Raw genomic sequence first — 23,009 nt, forward strand, 5'->3', positions numbered from 1 at the left:
AGTTAAATAAGAAATGATGAGCAATAATATTTTAATATTTTCCTCATTTGGGTCTGATAAATTAAATACTTTATAAGTAAAAATTAGTAAGTAAAACTTAGGTAGGCTTGGGGCCGGAGAGATAGCACAGCAGTAGGGCGTTTGCCTTGCAAACAGCTAAACCAGGACTGACAGTGGTTCGAATCCCAGCATCCCATATGGTTTCCTAAGCATGCCAGGAGCGATTTCTGAGTGTAGAGCCAGGAGTAACCCCTGAGCACAGTCAGGTGTGACCCCCTCCCCCCAAAAAATAAACCAAAACCAAAACAAAACGAAAAACAAAAAAACTCAGGTAGGCTTGGCTTAAAGAGACAGTTTATGTCTTCCTAAGAGGTGAAAAAAATGAATGCAAAATTACAGAGTCCTCCCGTCCTCCCTCCCTCCCTCTCTTTGTTTTTTTGGACCATACCAGGCGGCACTCAGAGGAGTTACTCCTGGGTCTTCACCCAGAAATTGCTCCTAGCAGGCTCAGGGGGACCATATGGGATGTCAGGGGTTGAATCTGGGTCCTTCCTGTGTCGGCTGCATGCAAGACAATTGCCCTATCACTGTGCTTTCATTCTGACCCCTACAAAATAATTTCAAGGAAAAACTAGTTTTTTATTTCCCTAATAGTACCATGAGATTAATAGGACAGTGTCAGGATTTTATCTCCGATTCCTGACTTAAGAGATAAAACGGGCCCAGAGAGATAGCACAGCGGCATTTGCCTTGCAAGCAGCTGATCCAGGACCAAAGGTGGTTGGTTCGAATCCCGGTGTCCCATATGGTCCCCCGTGCCTGCCAGGAGCTATTTCTGAGCAGACAGCTAGGAGTAACCCCTGAGCACTACCGGGTATGGCCCAAAAACCAAAAAAAAAAAAAGAGAAAAAACAGGGGCCGAAGCAGTAGCACAGTGATAGGGTATTTGCTTTGCATGCGGCTGACCAGGACAGACCTGGGCTCGATCCCCGGTGTCCCATATGGTCCCACTAGCCAGGAGCGATTTCTGAGTGCATAGCCGGGAATAACCTCTGAGCATCACTGAGTGTGGCCTAAACCCTCCCCCCAAAATAAGAGAGAAAAATCAGAGCAGTATCTAAATAATATGAAACCAAACACGGTATACCCACACTAAGTAGAATTTCAATTATTAGTTGACACTTTCTGCCTCTAGTGCCATGTTATCTCCCATAACCTCCTATATGGAAGTGAAATATATGAGGGCAGAGTTGAGGAGTCCTACCAACGTGTTGTAGGTGAGCAATATCTAACTGTGGTACTTAACACAAAAGTCAAGGTGGTGTCACACATAGCCCAGCAAAACCAGCCAATAGTCTGACGGAGTGGGGCCTCCTCCTGGAAGCTGTCTGAGCCTATGACAGTCTGACAAATGTCCTTGGCTAATACTGGTCACCCAGTCCTCATGACTCCAAGACCACTATTAGAGTCTATGCCAGTGTACTAGTTCAAACAATTTTTAAATACCCTAAAGAGAATATAATAGTGGCTACATCATTTATTATTTTAATATCATATATTCTTTTTCATAACTGCCAATAAAATGCTAAGATCTCCATTTAGTATCACCTAGAAGTTACTTTATACTTTAGAGACTAATGCAAAATTCAGTAGTGACTCTTAAAAAGGAACCTGCTGCCACTGTAACTAAAAACCCTCGTCAGGCTGAATTCTATGGTTGTCCTCTAGCATACCTGTTGCTGTGCAAGCTGGACTTGATATAACTGCTGCATATATTGCTGATAGTGCTGCTCCTGCAACTGGCGGATGAGAATTTGCTGCTGCTCGTAGTTCCCTGGATACTGCTGGGCCGCATACTGCTGGAACTGCACGGCAGTCTGGGAGTTTAAAGCTGCCATTATCTGCTGCCTAAAAACATTAAAAATATATACTAGACTGACTTTAGGATACTGTTCATGACAAAATAAAATATCCTTGTTTATTTTTAGAATGTCTAACTTCTAAAAATGAATAGCTAATAATGCATACCAAACAGCTTGTGTTCCAGGCCCACAAGACAGATGTAAGGAAATTAACTTGGAATCTACTCTTTTATTAGGGTTTCTATGGATCATCTGGGCTACAGAGGAAGATCAAGGATGTCATTTATACCACCGCTATCATAATTGCCAGCTTTTATAGTGCTGTTCAGTGGCCCCAACACTCCCATGGGCTGGGGAGAACTCAATGGACTGATGTCCACGCTTCACATATGGAAGCCTGGTTCAATCTCCAGCTCTACCTGGTTCCCTTAGGCACTGCTATAACACCTTGGCACCAAACTAACAGTGGTTCCAAGCATCATAAGGTGTGGTTGAAAAGCTAAAATAAGAAAGGAACCAACTGACCAAAAAACACTAAAGCACTTATACGTACTAACCTCTCATTTCTTAGGATTACGTGCAGTAAACACTCAGCAGGGGCTTCACAAAGGAGAAAGAAATGGCACTCAGCAACTTGCCCAAAATCGTAATGCTAATACGCCAGGACTAGGCATCATGTCAAGCCTGGTGGCTCTAGCCCAGACGCTTTAAGCAGGGTGCTTTAAAAGGAAGAGATGGCAGCTAAGAGAAAAAGGAGATATTCAACTGGTGGCCACAGCTTCTCTACATGCATTAAAAAGTAGGAGTGTAGGCAGAGATAGGACAGTGGGTAGGGTCCTCACTCGATTGCCAATACCCCACACAGTCCCTGAACCCAGCCAGAAGTGAGCTCTGAGCTCAGATTCAGGAGAAAGTTCTAACTACAGATGAGTCTGGTTCAAAGAAAAAGAACAAAACAAAACAAAACAAAACAAAAATGCTGTGTTACCATGAATTATAAATAAAGTCAACAAAAAAGCCTATCATAATAGGCTGGAGTGATAGCATGGAGATAGAGCATTTGCCTTGCATGCAGAAGGATGGTGGTTCGAATTCTGGCATTCCATATGGTCCTCTGAGCCTGCCAGGAGCGATCTCTGAGCGTAGAGCCAGGAGGAACCCCTGAGCGCTGGCGGATGTGACCCCTCTCCCCGCAAAAAAGCCTATCATAAATAGCAACAGTATAAGGCAGGAGAGTCAGTACAGCCTTGCATGAGGCTGACCTGGGTGTGATCCCAAGTCCACCAGGAGTGATCCCTGAGCATAGAGTCAGAAGTAAATCTTGAGCACTGTCAGGTATGCCCACAAAACAAAACAAATCTGGGCACACTTGGTCTAAAACTTTACTTTTCATTATCTACTGTAATTCTTCTTTAATTTTCCTTCTTAAAGGAACCACAATATACTCAGTTATTTAACTTATTTAATTATTATTTTTTATTATTTTTGGGCCACACCCGGCAGCACTCATGGGTTACTCCTGGCTCTCTGCTCAAAAATCACTCCTGGCAGGCACGAGGGGTTGGGAGACCACATGGGATGCCGGGATTTGAACCACCATTGGTCGTGGGTCGGCTGCTTAAAAGGCAAATGCCCTATAGCTGTGCTATCTCTCCGGCACTATTTAACTTATTTTAAAGATCTCAAACCACCCCAAAACGAATATATTTCAAAGCAAAACCTTACAAACTCCTGAATAGCATATGGTGCTGGATCCATTTATGATACTCCCCTGCCCCCAAAGAGTAACAGTCAAAGATTTATTCCAAAGTACAATGAGTACAATGAGGCTCTGGGTTAGTTAGAGACTAGTACTAGTTTGAGCTTTATTGAAAAAAGGACTCAGGGGCAGGAGACATTGCATGGAGGTAGGGTGTTTGCCTTGCATGCAGAAGGGAGATGGTTCAAATCTCAACATCCCATATGGTCCCTGAGCTTGCTGGGGGCAATTTCTGAGCATAGAGCTAGGAGTAGCTCCTGAGCACTGCCGGTGTGAACCAAAAACAAAACAAAATAAAAAAAAAAAAGAAAAAGAAAATAGAAAAAAGGACTCAGAAATAAAGAGGGAAGGGGAATAGGCAGAATTTCATATCCTCATATATTATCTTCTAAGTTCCACCACCCTGACAATTGTAGACTTCCTCCCTACTGTGTACTGTGGGTTTTAATCTTGCTTTTCTTTGATTGTGTTTGTTTTGTTTTATCACTCCCAGCCATGCTCAGGACTTACTTCTGGCTCTGCATTCAGGAATCACTCCTGGCAGACTTGGGAGACCATATGGGATACTGAGGACTGAACTTAGACCTACTCTATCTCTCTGGTTCCCAATCCTGTTTCTTTTGTACTCCCAAATCTCTCAAGAACCAGTTCCTTCTGAGAGCTATTCTTATACTCCGTCCTGAATAAAAAAGGTTCTTAGCTCCCAAATCCTGCACTAGGAGTAGACACTGGGTTACAGGCAGACTGTACCAACTAGATTTTCTGTCCTGGGAATGTGTAACTAACTTTCAGATTTATCAATTTCTGTCAGATGCTTGAAAACAAAGACTATCAGAATCCAGGCTGGAATAGCCTATGTATGCTACAGGAAACCAACAATGTATAGAGACTATAGGAAGAATGAAACAGGTCTAAATTGAGAGAAGCAACGACAAGAGATCATGTGGTCCCAGAAAGAGAAGGCAAGACAGCTCACTCAGCTCCTGCCCCAATCCCAAATCCTTTCCAATACACTCCACTTTTTGCAACCAACCTATGCTTACTATACTGACACTCTACAGACCTTTGGAACAATTGGCAAACAACTAATACTGGTCTAAGTTTCCAGTTATACCAACAAAACATCATTCTAAGATTACAATGATTAAAAAAACTAACAAGACATGCCAGTATACTTCTTGCTCTTAAGCATCAGCCAACAGCTTACTTTTGCTGTTCCAGTCGAAGCCTCTCCTCTTCTATTCGTCGTCTCTCTTCCTCCTCCCGTCTCAGTCTTTCTTCCTCTTCTTTCTTCCGTTTCTCTTCCTCCTTCTGCAGTCTCTCTCTCTCTTCTTCTTCACGCTGCCTTCTCTCCTCCTCTTCCTTCCTACAAGGGAAAGGACAGAGAATGAACCCAATCCAGAGAAGTCTGTTTAAAATAACTTGACATATTGGGGCCAGAGAGATAACATGAAGGTAGGGCATTTGCCTTGCATGCAGAAGGATGGTGGTTCCAATCCCGACATCCCATGTGGTTCCCCAAGCCTGCCAGGAGCAATTTCTGAGCATAGATCTAGGAGTAACCCCTGAGCGATGCCGGGTATGACCCCCCCAAAACACAAACAAACAAACAAACAAAAAACCTTGACTTATCTCTCAGTAACAACAGTCACTTTGGGGAGAACAATGTGGCATCACCAAAATCCAAAATATAGGGGCCAGAGAAAGCATGGCGGTAAGGCATTTTGCCTTGCATGCAGAAGGATGGTGGTTTGAAACCTGGCATCCCATATGGTCCCCCGAGCCTGCCATGAGCAATTTCTGAGCGTAGAGCCAGGAGTAACCCAAGCTCTGCCAGGTGTGACCCAAAAACCAAAAACAAGCAAACAAAAATGGGCCACACCCAGCAGTACTCAGGGCTTACTTCTGGCTCTGTGCTCAGAAATTGCTCCTGTCAGGTCCCACCTGGGTTGGCCACGTGCAAGGCAAACAAATGCTCTACTGCTATGCTATTTCTCCAGCCTCTACATATAATCTTTTTTTTTTTTTTTTTTTTTTTTTTTGGTTTTTGGGTCACACCCTGCGGTGCTCAGGGGTTACTCCTGGCTGTCTGCTCAGAAATAGCTCCTGGCAGGCATGGGGGGTGGGGTGGGGTGGGACCATATGGGACACCGGGATTCGAACCAACCACCTTTGGTCCTGGATCGGCTGCTTGCAAGGCAAACACCGCTGTGCTATCTCTCCGGGCCCCTTACATATAATCTTTTTTTTTTTTTTTTTTTTTTTTGGTTTTTGGGCCACACCCGGTAACGCTCAGGGGTTACTCCTGGCTATGCGCTCAGAAGTCGCTCCTGGCTTGGGGGACCATATGGGACGCCGGGGGATCGAACCGCGGTCCGTCTCCTAGGCTAGCGCAGGTAAGGCAGGCACCTTACCTCCAGCGCCACCGCCCGGCCCCACATATAATCTTAATAGAAGTGTATTCTGGGGTCGGAGGGTGGCGCTAGAGGTTAGGTGCCTGCCTTGCCTGCGCTAGCCTAGGACGGACTGCGGTTCGATCCCCCGGCGTCCCATATGGTCCCCCAAGCCAGGAGCGACTTCTGAGCGCATAGCCAGGAGTAACCCCTGAGCGTTGCCGGGTGTGGCCCAAAAACCAAAAAAAGAAAAAAATAAAGTGTATTCTATGGAGACTATTTCACAGTATGCAAGTGTAAAGGAAAAGTTTCCCCTGGATTTGCTAACTGCCCTGGTCACCTACCCCCCTTCACAATTCTGGGAACTTAAGTTTCCCCTGAGTTTCCTGACCGCCTTAAATCATTCCCCTCCCTTCACAATTGTGGGAACGTGTAGACCCAGTTATAGTTTAACTTTCTTTCTGTTCCTACATGGTTTTAACCTGGTCATGTTAACCCTGTAAGCTTGCACCTGTACCTTGCAAAAATGTGATTGAGCAAATGCCAGATGTCATGTACTTCCTAAAGCCAATCAATCTACTGTACCTTTCTATTGTTTGAAATACTATATACAGCTTGTATGCTCATGGCTCAGGGCTGGCAGATTCTGGCTTATGCTGGATTCTAAACAGCCCCTGCATGCTTGTAAGAAAATAAACCCCCTGCTATTGCATGAGTCTGTGGTCTTGGTGTCTTTGAACGGCGCATCATTCTCCTGGACTTAACATTGGAGGTTCCACCGAGATATTCACGCCTGTTCAGGGACATCAACGCTTCACCTCGGGGTTTTGAGAACACCGGCGCCTAGGAGGTAAAATGTGCACTTGGTGTGGGCAGTGTGACTGCTGTACGAGCCCGTGAGGGTTCTCGGTGGCAGCTGACAGACGTGTCTAGAGGGCCGCAGGTCACAGATCTGAGGGACGCCTCAGTGAGGTTTGGGGATCCTGAGGACGCTCGGGAGCCCTTCTGTATGTATGACCCTTAGTGGGGTATACATTTGTAAACTGCCCAAGTATCGGGACCTAGGTCAGATTCTGTTTGTCTGTCTACTGTTTTGTGTGAGTTGTTTCTCCATGTCTTGTGTGACTTGTTTTATTAAGGAGCCCTAGGGAGAAGTGGCCAGAGGGGCCCTTCTCATCAGGGAGGAGGTCGGGCGAGGCCTCCTCGGCAGGAAACAGAAATCTTGGCTCCAAACGTAGGAGACTCCACGGAGCTCCAAGGATCAGTGCAAGTCCCGGCCGGGCTTTCCAAATTGGGCATGAGCCCTTCGCAGAGCCTTTCAGGTTGGTTTGATTTCATTTTGATCTCATTTTTTAGTTTTGGTTTAATTTTTTTGGCTTTCCACTTCTCTGGTTCATTTTCTCCTATCTCTCTCTTCAAAACTGGAAGTTACTCAGTGAGGGAAAAATCCCTCCCAGTCCTGGAGAGGTGTGGAGTTCATTGGGCATGGCCCGGAGAGCAAAAGAAATTTGTAAATTTTAAAGTGAGAGTGAAGACCGGTCAGTGTGAGTGGTGAAGTGCTTGGCAGAATGTGTGGGGAATTTGTGTGATAATTGATTTCTTGATTGTTATTATCTATTGCCTTTTCTCAGTCAACCATGGAGCAGGCTCAAACTGCTCAGTCCAAGGTCTCTTGCTGGCGAACTTCCCAGAGGTGCAAAAATTGGTGTTAAGTGGCAATTTCTATACTTCCTTGTTATTTTCTGTTTCGTTGTGTTTTTGTATTTCAAGACAGGCTCTGTTAGGGACAGGGCAAGGTGGTGGTCGCAAACTCTGACTCTTTGCTGGCCAGCAGGACTTAAATTTGTACTGAGGGGCTGGACTTTGTGACTAAACACCTCAGCCAAAAAGGTAAAAATCAGAAAAATCTTGAGAGCTGCCGTCTTGTTGCTTCTGACTGGGAAGCTAAGAAATTAGTCAGTTAAAAAAATTCTTTACTGGAGCTTATCCAAGAAAGGAAAACTTACCAAACTCCCTTCCCCCCCCCCCTGGTTTACATATCAAAGAAGAAATTGGAAGTGGCTGGGAGTCCAGAAGGAAAAATTGGGTCTTTAAATCTCTTTGAAAAATTCCTCTGACTTAAAGGTTTCTTAGAATAAATAATTTGGTGGAAAATGTTGCAAATTATTGTAATTAACTTTTCTGATGAAACTGAGTTCTAATACAGACTGGAAAATGCCACCTGCCATAAGGAATTTCACCAACTCTAAGAAATTATCAATCAGTTCAGAAACAGGTTCCAACAGCATTGTAATGTGGGAATAATACAAATTTTTGTATTTCTATGTCTGTTAAAAATAATATTAATTTTAAAAGGCCAAAACTGTGTGGAAAATGTTGTGGTTAGCATTTTGATAATATTGTTAATCTTGTGAACGCTTAATATTGTTGAAATGCCTAAATCTAGATAACAATATAAAATTTAATGTAGTTTTAAGGTCTTAATGTAAAAATGCCTAGACTGTCTTTACTAAGTGTAATAGAGAAAAACTTGGTCCTGTCAGATAAAAGTAATTCTAGCAATTTGTTTTCAAATTGGGAAAAATAAAAAAAAAAAGTAATAAAAGTTTTAGGTATTTGTATAAAGTGCAGACCTTTTAAAATTAAAGTAAAATTAGTCATATTTAATATCCTAAAGGTTTTTATAACTTAAGTTATACTGTAGTGCTTGAATGGTTTCAATACCTACCTCTCATTTGCTGAAGTTGCATCTTGTAAAGCTTAAGTAACTTGGTAACTGGAATTTAAAATATAATATGTTCTGGACACTGTCATAAATTTGGCATTTTAATCAATAAACAGGGTATATTTGTAGTAAACTCATTTGGACCTATGATAAGTTATAGAGTAGTAAGAAATTGTAAAATAAATTTTTAGAAACTGCAAAATGCTATGTTTGAAATAGTTAAAAGACAAAAAACCATTTTGGATAATGTACTAAGTTGTTCAGAAAAGTAAAGTAATTAAAATTGAGTAAAAAAAAAATCAAACTTTAAGAACTATAACTCCTCTAAATTGTAAATTTAAAATACTTTTAAGAAAATTTATGTTTTGCTTTGGTCTAAAGCATAGCTTTTAAAAATTTGTTTAATGTTTTAATTAAAAGTCTTATCAAATATTATTTATGTAGGAGAATATGTGGTTATGCAAAATAAAAAGATATAAATTTAATACTGAAAAAAAAATAATAAAACTCTGAAAAAGAGTAGCCAGTTGGTAAAACTAAAGGAAATTTGTAAAGTGAATTTAGAAAGAAAAAATTTAAGAATGTGTAAAAGGAACTAAGGAGGTGTACTAAAAAAAAGAAACTATCAGATTAAGTCGGATTATTATTGTTATTATTATGCCTCTAACTCAGGAATTAGCCAATTTTTTGTGCAAAAGAATTTTGAATGTTTTAAACCATGTTATAGTATTCATATGTTGTTGGGTAAAAATAAAATAATAATAAGGTATTATAAACATCTAAAAAATATATATAAAGGTTTTAAAAGGAAATAATCAAGAATTTAAAATATTGAGGTTCAGTTTAAAGGTTAAAGAAATATAGTAATTGTTAATTGTAAAATTTTTTAAAGGTCTAAAGTCTGCCAGAAAATTCTGTAAAATATAAATTGCTGGTGTCTAATATGTTTTCTGCTTTAAACTGGGTCCAGAAGAATAAGCAAACTTCTACTCTCTGTATGTAAATTTATTTGCTGCCAAGAATATTAATAAGTGTATCACAAGGAACTTTATGAATATAGTCATGGTTTAAAGAATTAATAATAATATAAAAAATCGTATTGTAAAAGCCTCCAGACAATAATCAGGTTTAAAATTTTCTGTGCAAAATTAAGTAACATTTGCTTTTTCTCTCTTCCTAGCACCTTTTAATATCATTTTTATGTCATGGCATCAGTTTGCTTTGCATGAAATACAAACAGGTAGATTTCCTCTCTGCATGAAGAGTAATCCCCGTGCAAACAGGAAATCTTAAAATTAGTAAGGGGACCCCAAAGCCCTCTTTTGGGAAAATAATCAGGCTTGAGGTGGTGTGATGAGCAGGCACTTTTAGGCATCTGGCTAACAAAATCAGGAAGACATCAAGATGAATGGCCTGAAAAAGGAAATGGGAAATTTCCTAGAAGTTTCTGGACCTGCACTAACTGGCCACGGCCACTCTCACCTTCCACCCTCAGTCTCAAGAAAAAAGAACTTGAGGTCAGAGTCTCTTCCAAGCCTGAAGAGGAGTGGAACAGGCTACCTCTAGGAAAATCCTGCAGTGGGTGAGAAGACAACAGCCATCCTCGAACCAACTCGTTCCTACATCAGCCTAGCCTAAGTGACTGTAACGTGACAAACCTGCTGTGTCCCCACCCTATCCTCAAAAATTCTCTGTGAGTATTGGGGGTGCCCCAAATGGAGATTTCTCCAGTAGTATTGTGTTTATGCAAAGAAAAGAGCCAAAATTTTTTCAAATATCTGGTAAGGTGCAGGGTGGAGGTGGAGAGAAAAATAATTTTTATAATTAAAGTAAAGTAACCTATGTGTAAAAGCATTCTCATTAATTGTACTGGAACAGATCATAAATTATACATGCAAGCATAAGTCTAACTAAAAATAATTTAGAGCTGTTTGTTAATAATGCTATGATGCCTTTGATTTCTGTTGTTTAACTTGTGTTACCATTAATTGTTACACACTAGGTGTAAAAGATCTTAGATACAGAACAAGTAAGAAACCCCCCGAGAACCTCTTCATAAGTATTTTTCAGATACTTCTCAGAAGCCCACAGCCCGGGTGGTCAGTGGCCTGGACGGACTATCTGAGACCTCAAAGGACCCCGCTGCATATCCATCTGACTCAACTTCCTGGACCGGGCAAAATGAAGATCACCTACTGTACCAGATGACAGCATGGGACTGTAAAACCACCGGTCAGGCATACTGGAAGCTCCCTTCCAGTTGGGACTGGATCGTGATAACCAGATTTGTAGTGAATCACACTTTTTGAAGAGCAGCTGGGGAAGGGGGCATAAAAAGAAATGCCTTGCATTGCCCTTGAAGTTTCTAATCTGGCTTCCCATTATTGTGTGCTAATTCAGAAACTGCCCAAAGTGCTATATTATAATTCTGATTTCTTTAAGGCAAGGTTTAGTAGCTGCTCTACCCTCGAGAACTGGTTTCCCTCACCCTGGCAGTCATCCTAGGGATGGAGTTAGCTGCTGAAATTAAAACAGTTACAACTGTGCTCTTAAGGGGGGCCGATCAAATTAGTCAGCTTGAAACAGCCGTCAGGCAGGACCTAAGAGAAATAGAAACCTCAGTTCGAGCTCTCAAGGACTCGCTAACTTCCCTGTCAGAAGTTGTGCTCCAGAATAGAAGGGGGTTAAATCTCCTCTTTGAACAAGAAAGTGGGCTATGCGTGGCCCTAAAAGAAGAATGTTGTTATTATACAGATTACACTGGGGTCGTACAGGCATCTATGGACAGACTTAAAAAGAGGCTAGACGAAAGGGAACAAAAATCCCGAGTTCAAGACAACTGGTTTCAGTCCTGGTTCAAGCAGTCCCCCTGGCTAACAACTCTAATATCTGCCATTACAGGCCCACTTGTGCTCCTACTGCTATTACTAACTATTGGGCCTTGCATTATTAATCGTCTAGTTACTTTCATTCAAGAACGAGTGGGGGCAGTAAAATTAATGATTATTAGGCAGCAGTATGAGGCACTTAATCAAACAACCCAAGATCTCTAGGATTAGAGATCAAACAAAAAGAAAAGGGGGGGATGTAAAGGAAAAGTTTCCCCTGGATTTGCTAACTGCCCTGGTCACCTACCCCCCTTCACAATTCTGGGAACTTAAGTTTCCCCTGAGTTTCCTGACCGCCTTAAATCATTCCCCTCCCTTCACAATTGTGGGAACGTGTAGACCCAGTTATAGTTTAACTTTCTTTCTGTTCCTACATGGTTTTAACCTGGTCATGTTAACCCTGTAAGCTTGCACCTGTACCTTGCAAAAATGTGATTGAGCAAATGCCAGATGTCATGTACTTCCTAAAGCCAATCAATCTACTGTACCTTTCTATTGTTTGAAATACTATATACAGCTTGTATGCTCATGGCTCAGGGCTGGCAGATTCTGGCTTATGCTGGATTCTAAACAGCCCCTGCATGCTTGTAAGAAAATAAACCCCCTGCTATTGCATGAGTCTGTGGTCTTGGTGTCTTTGAACGGCGCATCATTCTCCTGGACTTAACACAAGAACACAGCAAGGACAATTACTGCTACACAGCTATAGAAAAGCAAGGTCTACAAGCAAGGTACCATTGACATTATTCTGCCAAACCCACATGCTACGGCTCCCTTCTGGTAGGTATCACAGCATAACAAGCTTTTCCTTCATAATTCTTTTTTTTTTTGTTTTTTGCGATGCTCAGGGGTTACTCCTGGCTGTCTGCTCAGAAATAGCTCCTGGCAGGCACGAGGGACCATATGGGACACCGGGATTCGAACCAACCACCTTAGGTCCTGGGTCAGCTGCTTGCAAGGCAAACGCCGCTGTGCTAGCTCTCTGGGCCCCCTTCATAATTCTTGCTGCAGCTGCAATTAAATCTGTGCAATAAATTTAGCAGCATATCTGCCTGATCCATTATTAACCATGCTACTTAAGACAGAAGTGCTGAGTTCAAACCACTATATCTTCAGAATTTAGCATCATGCTGAGAAGAAGAAAAACTCAACAACTGGGGCCGGGGAGGTGGCGCTAGAGGTAAGGTATCTGCCTTGAACGCGCTAGTATAGGAAGGACTGGGTTCGATCCCCTGGCATCCCATATGGTCCCCCCAAGCCAGGAGCGGTTTCTGAGCCCATAGCCAGGAGTAACCCGAGTGTCAAACGGGTGTGGCCTCCCACCCCACCCCACGTGCCTGCCAGGGGCAATTTCTGAGTGTAGAGCCAGGAGTAACCCCTGAGCGCTGCCAGGCATAACCCAAAAACCAAAAAAAAAACACGAAAAAAACAACTCAACAACTGCATTAAAAAAATGATCACGTACTCGCTTCGGCAGCACATATACTAAAAATTGGAACAATACAGAGAAGATTAGCATGGCCCCTGCGCAAGGATGACACACAAATTCGTGAAGCGTCCCATATTTAAAAAAAAAAAAAGGGCTCGGAGAGATAGCACAGCGGTGTTTGCCTTGCAAGCAGCCGATCCAGGAACAAAGGTGGTTGGTTCAAATCCCGATGTCCTATATGGTCCCCCATGCCTGCCAGGAGCTATTTCTGAGCAGACAGCCAGGAGTAACCCCTGAGCACTGCCGGATGTGGCCCAAAAACCAAAAAAACAAAAACCAAAAAAAAAAAACATCACACTGAAAAGCCATGTAACCATTAAAAAAAAAAAAAAAAGAAAGAAAAACACCAAACAATCTACAATATAACCTGAAGGGGTCAACTATTATCTATGGGGAAGAACATGACTCAGAATGAGGTGGGGAGGTCAGGGACCTGGCTCAAAGGGCTGGAGCATAAACTTTATGTGTAGGAGCCCAGGCACTACTTGGTCCCCTGAGCACTGCCAGGAATGACCCCTGAGAACCAATGAAGAAGTAGCTCCCCAGCAACCTTAGGTGTGGCCTCCCAAAAACTGTAATCAACCTCAAAGAGTGAAGTAGTAGCTAAAACAATCAAGCAGTAGCTAAGAGTACTGCCTGGCAAATGAGGGGCTGAGGTCTGTTTGTTTGCTTAGTGGCAGAGTGCCACTCAGCGATTACTCCTGGCTCTGCATTCAGAAATTATTCCTGCAGGCTCAGAACCTTATAGGTCCCCAGACCTATAAGAATGTGGATTGGCGGGGCTGGAGAGATAGCATAGCAGTGTTTGCCTTGCAAGCAGCCGATCCAGGCCCTAAGGTAGTTAGTTAGTTTTTTTTTTTGTTTTTTTTTTGGGGGGGGGCCACACCCGGCATTGCTCAGGGGTTACTCCTGGCTGTCTGCTCAGAAATAGCTCCTGGCAGACACGGGGGACCATATGGGACACCCGGATTCGAACCAACCACCTTTGGTCCTGGATCGGCTGCTTGCAAGGCAAACAGCGCTGTGCTATCTCTTAAGGTAGTTAGTTTGAATCTCATCACCCCATATGGTCCCCTGTGCCTGCCAGGAGCTATTTCTGAGCAGATAGCCAGGAGTAACCCCTGAGCACTGGCTGGGTGTGGCCCCAAAACAAAACAAAAGAATGCAGATTGGCTATGTGCAAGGTAAATGCCCTACCCACTATGCTATCAACCCAGTCCTGGGGGGTAGGTAGGTGTCCATGAATTTGATGCCTGGTGCTGGCGGCCCTGCTTTCTGGGACCCCTGGTGAGCACTCTAACCAAAATGTGCACAAGCATCGCAACCAATGAGTGTGGGACCTGGCAGGAACATGTGAAAACATCACAACTAAAAGTGTAAGCCCTCGATGATCACTATGGCCAGATTTATCTGAGTTTGGTGGCAAAGTTCCCATGTAGTGCCCAGGGCCACCCTGGTGATACTCAGACCTGATGGTGCCAGAGGCCATTAGGGTTCCCTAAACTATTCAGGGGATGCAGAAACTGTACCAGAGGCCTCCCTACGCAGGACCTTTGTACTGTCCCCCAGGCCCACAATCAAGTTTTTTTGTTTTGTTTTTTTAATTTTTTAGGTCACACCGGAGGTGCTCAGGGATTACTCCTGGCCCTGCACTCAGAAGTTGCTCCTGGCAGGCATGGGGGGACTATATGGAATGCTGGGATTTGAACCACTGTCAGTCCTGGATGGGCCTTGTGCAAGAAAAACACTGTGGTATCTCTCTGGCCCCAAACAACCAAGTTGGGTTTTTTTTTTTTTGGGGGGGGGGCACACCCGGTGACACACAGCGGTTATTGCGGAGTGTCCTAGGCTAACCGCTTGCAAGGTAAATGCCCTAACAACCAAGTTTTTGACCTCCATAGCCATTTTGTAATGACAATAGCAATAAAGGGAAATAAAGGAGGAAAAATTAAATAAATTACCTTCAGTAAAAATCAAAGTTTTGATCCTGATTTAAAAAGGCAAAAAAAAAAAAAAAATGTTGGGAGTCTCTTACAGCTGTCAATGTACCCTCCCCTCCCCAGCTCACCCCAGAGAGGGATTCTGCTACACTAGGATGGACGCTATTCTGAACTAAGAGCTGCAGAGGATTGGACACACTTAAAGAGAAGGTGCCTGGGGATTCTCAGACCTGACTATTTCTTAGACATGAAACCATTAGATGAAATCATTTTCTCAGACATGAAACCATTAGATCTGTTTGAGTTATCTCACTTTTCTTCTCAATGTCCTAGAAATGATTAGCAACACAACTGAGCCATAGCTAGGGCAGAGAATAACTGACTATAATGTATCACAGTTGGCATAAAGCAAGGTGTTTCACAAGTCAGAGATCAATCTTTAGGATAGAGAAGGCCTAGTTTTTTTGTTTTTGTTTTTGTTTTTTTTTAGGCCACACCCATTTGATGCTCTGGGGTTACTTCTGGCTAAGCACTCAGAAATTGTCCCTGACATGGGGGGACCATATGGGATGCCTGGGGATCGAACCGCGGTCCTTCCTTGGTTAGCGCTTGCAAGGCAGACACCTTACCTCTAGCGCCACCTCGCCAGCCCCTAAATCAGTGCTTTCCACCCTTTCACACTTGTAGACCAGCTCAGCAGTTGAAAACCACTTATTTAAATGAACTGAAAGTATCGAAAAACTTCTATACAGATTTCAGCTCATGAAAAATAGGTTTCATTTTGGGGCTGAAGTGATGTAACAGTGGCTAGAGCATATGCCTTGCATGTAGCCAACACAGGTGCAATCCCTAGCATTCCATAAGAACCCCCAAGTGCGCCAGAAGTGATTCAGGATGCAGAGCCAGGTGTGGACCCCCCAAATAGCTTTCACTTTAATAAAGCTCTGCAATTTACAATGTTTTTCATACTTGAATTTTAGTCAATGTTCTGATCCCACCACTGATCCCACAACCAGTGTTGATTTCCCTCTACTAACGTTTTCAGGTTCCCTTCCACATTCTGAAAATTATTTTTGTTTCTGGGCCACACCCAGTGGCACTCAGGAGTTAGTATTCCTAGCTCTGCTCAAAAATTATTCCTGGCAGGCTTGGGGGGGGGGGCAGTGCTAGATGGGATGGTGGCGATTAAACCTGGGCTGGTCATGTGTAAGGCAAACACCTACTGTGCTTACATGTAAGGCAAATTACCTACTTCGGGTAATACTGTAACACCGACCAGTATGCTCTGGCTCCTGAAAATTATATTTTTAAAAGGAATAGTAAGGTTGGAGCAACAGTACAACAGGTTGGCTGTACTCTCTGGTGCTCAGAACCTACCCCTGGCTCATCACTCCGGAATCACTCCTGGAGGGGCTCAGGGGACTGACTGTATGTGATGCTGGGAGTTGAACCTGGGTCAGCCATGATCAAGGTAAGTACCCTACCCTGCTGTAATATTACTTCAATAACCATCTTAAAAGCATAATATGAAAAAAATGAGTTTATAGCATCATTTACTTTTTCATTATTTTGTTTTGGGGCTACACCCAGCAGTGTTCGGGGCTTATTTCTGGCTGAGTTCAGGGATCACCCCTGGTAAGGCTTTGAGACCATAAGGGATGTGGGGAATCGAACTTGAGCCAACTGCATGCAAGGCAAGCTCCCTACTCACTGTACTGTACTATCATACTATCATTAAAACATAATTTTCATTATCTAAAATTTTAAATAATAAAAATCTCTGAAAATATTACATTAGATAAAAAGATATTATCTATAATTCTGCTGAATTTACTTTATGTAAAGATTATTTCATAAGCATGAATACATTCAGCAGCTTCCTTCTGAACCCCTGGAAATGTTGATAACCATGATATGGAGCATTATTGATTTAAGTTCTGCTTATCTTAAGCCAGTGCTTCTCAAATAGTGTGGCGTACCTGCCGGGGCGGGGGGGGGGGGGGCCGTGAGGCTCCGTAAAGGGGGGCGCATTTGACCTTGGCAAACACTGTCATAACAAGCTAAGCCTCATGTTAATGTCTCTGTATGTCTCTGGAGCTGAGAGTTGCTGTGTCCTGCTTCAAAAAGCTATGTATTGCAAAACGTGCTCATTGTAGCCATTAATCCAGCCATCACTTCTGATTAAAAAATCAGCTCAAATTATTTTATATATTTTTGTGTTGTAGGTTAAAGTTTTTTTAAATAGGGGCCGGGCGGTGGCGCTAAAGGTAAGGTGCCTGCCTTGCCTGCGCTAGCCTTGGACGGACCACGGTTCGATCCCCCGGTGTCCCATATGGTCCCCCAAGCCAGGAGCAACTTCTGAGCACATAGCCAGGAGTAACCCCTGAGCGTTACCGGGTGTGGCCCAAAAACCAAAAAAAAAAAAAAAAAAAGTTTTTTTAAATAAAGATACTATTTACAGTCATGAGGGGGGGCGCAAAAAATGTTTTCTTCTTGCTAGGGGGGCATGACAGAAAATAATTGAGAAGCACTGTCTTGGGTCCATAATTGGATAAGTAAGTTTTTTCCACAATAGTTAGTCATAAAAACTCTAGACCAGGGCCGAAGATATAGCACAGCAGTAGGGCATTTGCCTTGCATGTGGCCAAACTGTGAGGGATCCGGTTCGGTTCCCAGCATACCATAGGTCCCCCAGCCTGCCAGGGAGATTTCTGAGTGCAGAGCCAGGAGTAATCCCTGAGAACAGCTGGGTGTGGCCCAACAATCAATCAATCAATCAATTAATCAATAACTAAATAAAGTTTTAAAAATAAACAACCTGGGGCCAGGGAGATAGCATGGATGTAGCGCAATTGCCTTGAATGCAGAAGGATGGTAGTTCGAATCCCGGCAACCCATAAGGTCCCCTGAGCCTGCTGGGAGCGATTTCTGAGCATAGAGCCAGGAGTAACCCCTGAGCATTGCCAGGTGTGATTCCCCCCCAAAAAACACCTCCAGACCAGAGAGTAAAGGGGAGGGAGTAGTTGAGATTATAGCAGAAATTACTCAAAAATTTGGGCCCAGAGAGATAGCACAGCGGCGTTTGCCTTGCAAGCAGCCGATCCAGGACCTAAGGTGGTTGGTTCGAATCCCAGTGTCCCATATGGTCCCCGTGCCTGCCAGGAGCTATTTCTGAGCAGATAGCCAGGAGTGACCCCTGAGCACTGCCAGGTGTGGCCCAAAAATAAAACAAACAAACAAACAAACAAACAAAAACAATCTGGAGGGGCCGGGCGGTGGCGCTGGAGGTAAGGTGCCTGCCTTACAAGCGCTAGCCAAGGAACGGACAGCGGTTCGATCCCCCGGCGTCCCATATGGTTCCCCCAAGCCAGGGGCGATTTCTGAGCACATAGCCAGGAGTAACCCCTGAGCGTCAAACGGGTGTGGCCCAAAAACCAAAAAAAAAAAAACAAAAAAAAACAAAAAAAAAACAATCTGGAGAACATAATTTCTGGAATGTAATATGATTCAATGTTCCAGTATTGAATATTTACATCTTTTTAAGTGTGGAATGACTTCACAAACACCCCTAATGTTTCCATTCTATATGGAAACAATTTTTTTTTAAATTTTTTAAATTTTTTTGGCCATACCCAGCGGTGCTCTGGGGTTACTCCTGGCTCTGCGTTCAGAAATTGGCCCTGGCAGGCTCAGGGGACCATATAAGATGCCGGGACTCAAACCCAGATTGGCTGTGTCCAAGGCAAACGCCCTACCGCTGTGCTATCACTCCGGCACCTATAAGGTAACAACTGTAAGAGTGAAAGTAACATGGGGCCAGAACAATAGTACAGCGCTAAGGTGTTTGCCTTGCAAGCAGCCAAAACAGAATGGATCCTGGTTTGAATCCCGGCAACCCACATGTCTCCAGAGCCTGCCAGGCGTGACTTCTAAGCACCACTGGGTGTGATCCCCTCTGCCACTCCCCCCAAAAAATAAAAAAGAGTAAAGGTAACATAGAGAAAAACATGCCACTAGCACATATTCCTAAATTTATCCTGAACCAGTACTGGCACCACACAGCAGACAGGCATGAGAGAGAAAACGGAACTTCCGGGGACTAAAGGGTGGTATGCTGAGTAGGCCTCACCCTCACTCATAAGAACCATCTTCTTAGAAAAGCCCTTTATTTTCTTTGAGAGCCCAGCACACATTTCGATGATGATAAAAGAACTGGGTTATTATGGACCCTCCTGCCAATTTTTGTGCCTCTATGACTATGCAGTTCAGAGGCTGGCTGTGTACAACTCACTTCACATGGTCCCATCCTCTATGAAAAGGAAGAAAGGGGGCATGGAAATCAATCAAATGGCTCTAGTGTCTACTTATTTGGGGGGGGGGGGGCTTGGGCCACACTCAGTGACACTCAGGGGTTACTTCTGGCTATGTGCTGAGAAATCGCTCCTGGCTTGGGGAACCATATGGGATACCAGAGGATTGAACCGCAGTCCGTCCTGGCTAGCGCACGCAAGGCTGATGCCTTACCCCTTGAGCCACCACTCTGACCCCTCAAGTGTATACTTTTAGCATTCTAGGTTCAATTCCCAGAATGACATGGTCCCTCAAACACCCTGAGAACTACCCTTAAGCATTATTGAGCTAACCAGGTATAGCAGTCACAAATGAAAAATGAAAAAAATGAACAAAAAATAAAGAAAAAGGAGACAGAGAGGAAAAGACATTTCAATGAGCAATACATGAAAATAACTAGTATATAAGTAAAACTCAATTTTAATTATAGCCCGAAACTGGGACTTAAGTAGTGTTATATTTCATCTATCAGAATTAAACACATTATAGGACTGCTGTGACCTAATACGAGAAAGACAGCAGATGCTCCATCTGAATATGAAAACCTAGAGGAATTACTCACTTTTTTTTTTTTTTTTTCGGGCCACACCCGTTTGGTGCTCAGGGGTTATTCCTGGCTAAGCCCTCAGAAATTGCCCCTGGCTTGGGGGACCATATGGGACACCGGGAGATCGAACCATGGTCCTGATCCTTGGCTAGCGCTTGCAAGGCAGAAACTTTACCTCTCGTGCCACCTCGCCGGCCCCTCACTTTCACCCATATAGGGACAACTGGCATGCAGATGGAAATTGGTACTGGGTTCTCATGTCATACCACACACAAAGGGCAATAACAACAGTTTGGCAGCGGAGCCTCCAAGGAAAAACAGTCTCTGGTGGAGGCTCCTCAGGCATAGGTGCATATGACTCACACTGCTGGGGAGCGATTCGGGGATCCAGCTCACGCTCTGCCCTCCGGTCGGGCATAGGCTGAAAGCAACAGGTACAAATGGCATGGCTTCCTTGCAAGGTGCACACATACTCCTGGGCTGCGGATCAGAAAGGGGGTTATCCCATATGGTCCCCCGTGTCTGCCAGAGTGATTTCTGAGCACTGAGCCAGGAGTAACCCCTGAGCACCGCCGGGTGTGGCCCAAAAACAAAAACAAACAAAAAAATTTTTTTATCATATTTGAACTATGGGGTGTTGCCATGAAGAACAAGAATTTTTTTTTGGGGGGTAGCCCACACCTGGCTGTGTTCTGGGGTTATTACTAGCTCTCAGAAATCATTGTTGGTGGCTCTCAGGGGACAATATGGTAAGTCAGGGATAGAACCCAGGTTGGCCCTGTGTAAGGCAAAGTACTATCCGCTGTACTATGGCTCCAGGCCTCAGGAGATTCTTTCTTTTTTTATTGGGTGGGGGAGTGGGTGGGATGGATGGGTTTGGGTCACATCCGGCAGTACTCAGGGGTTACTCCTGGCTCAGTGCTCAGAAATCACTCTGGCAGACACGGGGGACCATATGGGATACTAGGATTCAAACCACCACCTGTCCTGGATTGGCTGCATGCATGGCACATACCCCACGATTGTGCTATCTCTCCGGCCCCAGAGATTCTTTCTTAAATGTATAGGTGGCAGCAATCCCTTTCTCCCCAATCTTATAATGTAAGTCCCTTACTTCCCCTAAGGGAAGTAAGACAATCTAAAACTGACACTCCATTAAAGCTAAAAGCACACAAAACCTAGGCTACAAAAGTATTGCCAGGTCTTGTTCTTTAAACGTCACCTTTTTTTCTCCTGTTCTTCCTTCTCTATTTTGTGGGATGTAACGTATGTTGAGAAGAGATGGCAACACCTATTTAGAAGCTTGACGAACTCTACCATGGCATCCTCTTTAGACATGTTTCCCAGGGCAGCCCATTCTCTCCTGAAAGGAATAACAAAATTAAGTTACAGCCTATGAACCTGGAGTAAATTTTAAACCTAGATATGACCCATTTGCAATGATATGAAAAAATATTATAAACAAGACTCAATTTAAGTTTTAGCAAAAACATACATTCATAAAATTAAAGCCATATATATATATATATATAGTCCAAACTTACTGTCATAAAAATATAACTATATTGTTAACTACCATACTAGCAAAAGGGCATCAATGTCTGATTTTCCTTCCACAATAATTAATCTAAACTGAATAAAACATGATGTATTTTTTATGTGTCCCAAGATAAAGGCATCAATTATTATATATTATAAAGAACTCGTTTTACTTTAAAGTAAAAAAAAATTGTCTTGACTTGCCACGAAGAGTAGTAAATGCAGTTAGGGTAGTGAATGGTGCAATAATGAGAGGAGAGAGGGGAGAGGGAGCGAGGGAGGGAGAGAGAGAGAGAGGATGAAGGGAGGGAGGGAGAGGAAGAAAGAGAGGGAGAGAGAGGGAAAAAGAGGGAGAGAGGGAAGGATATAGAGGGGGAGAGAGGAGAGGGAGGGAGGGAGAGAGGCAGAGAAGGAAAGAGAGAGGGAGGGAATCACGGAGGGAGTCAGGGAGGGAGGAAGAGAGATAGAGTGGGAGAGAGGGAGGAGATAGAGGGGGAAGAAAGAGAAAGAGAGACAAAAAAGAGGGATATAGAGAGGTAGACGAGGGGAAGGAGGGAGGGAGGGAGAGAGGTAGAGATGGAGGGAGAGAGGGAGGGAGACCCCAGAGAAAGGAAGGGAAGAGGATATGGGGAGGGTCAATCATGAACAACTTTATTTGTAGGGGGAAAAAATCAACTATATTATGAACAACCTTGTAACAATGATGTTTAAACACAAAATATGTTGGTAGACAGGTAGAAACAACAAAAATATAAGCAAAACATGTGTTTTTGTTTTGAGATTGTATCTGGCAATGCTCAAGGATTACTCATGTATAAGACAAGCATTTTCTTTGATGTATTATCTCTCGGGTTCTAAACAAACTCCTCTTATTTATGAAGACCAAAATAAAATTGTGCAAATCAATTGTTCAAGAAAATTAACTTCTTTTTTTTTTTTTTTTTTTTGGTGTTTGGGCCACACCCGGCGGTGCTCAGGGGTTACTCCTGGCTGTCTGCTCAGAAATAGCTCCTGGCAGGCACGGGGGACCATATGGGACACCGGGATTCGAACCAACCACCTTTGGTCCTGGATCGGCTGCTTGCAAGGCAAACGCCGCTGTGCTATCTCTCCGGGCCTGAAAGTTAACTTCTTCCATAATAATTAGCCATAACACCCCCAAAGAACAAGAAAAACCTAAAAAAAAGCTCCAAACCAAAACCCTGAGTCATATCAAGATCACAGAAACTGCAAGCAAAAATTTTAAGTTCTTATTCTAAGCTAGTATCTTTTAACCAATATACCCTACCCTTCTCAACATTTTTTCTCATTGACTTTTTAATACAATAAAAGTTACCTCCTGTCATTCCCCAGCACATCAAAGAATCCAACCTCAGGACAAGTGTCTGGATTATATGGTCCCATAAGAACCTGCTTATGCAGGGCCACAAGTTTCAATTTTTCTTCATAAGTTGGATGAAAGGCTTTGCCATCCTTTTCTATGAGAAAAGAAACAAACAAAAAAAAATTAGCACCAG

At 43.4% G+C, this 23,009-nt stretch overlaps 1 protein-coding gene and 1 non-coding gene across 2 annotated transcripts in view; one reads left to right on the plus strand and one right to left on the minus strand.

The window, feature by feature from the left end:
• The window catches only part of ACBD3 (acyl-CoA binding domain containing 3), a 69,774-nt gene that overhangs the window by 15,494 nt on the left and 31,271 nt on the right, over window positions 1-23,009 (minus strand). Inside the window, 4 exon segments of the mRNA XM_049777556.1 lie at window positions 1,734-1,908; window positions 4,829-4,987; window positions 21,176-21,316; window positions 22,829-22,970. Coding sequence (XP_049633513.1) covers window positions 1,734-1,908; window positions 4,829-4,987; window positions 21,176-21,316; window positions 22,829-22,970 — 617 coding nt within the window.
• On the plus strand, window positions 13,089-13,196 carry LOC126015172 (U6 spliceosomal RNA). The gene has a single exon (XR_007498063.1). It is a non-coding gene; the product is annotated as a U6 spliceosomal RNA (small nuclear RNA).

The sequence above is a fragment of the Suncus etruscus genome, chromosome 7 (assembly GCF_024139225.1).
Source record: "Suncus etruscus isolate mSunEtr1 chromosome 7, mSunEtr1.pri.cur, whole genome shotgun sequence".
NCBI lineage: Eukaryota > Metazoa > Chordata > Mammalia > Eulipotyphla > Soricidae > Suncus > Suncus etruscus.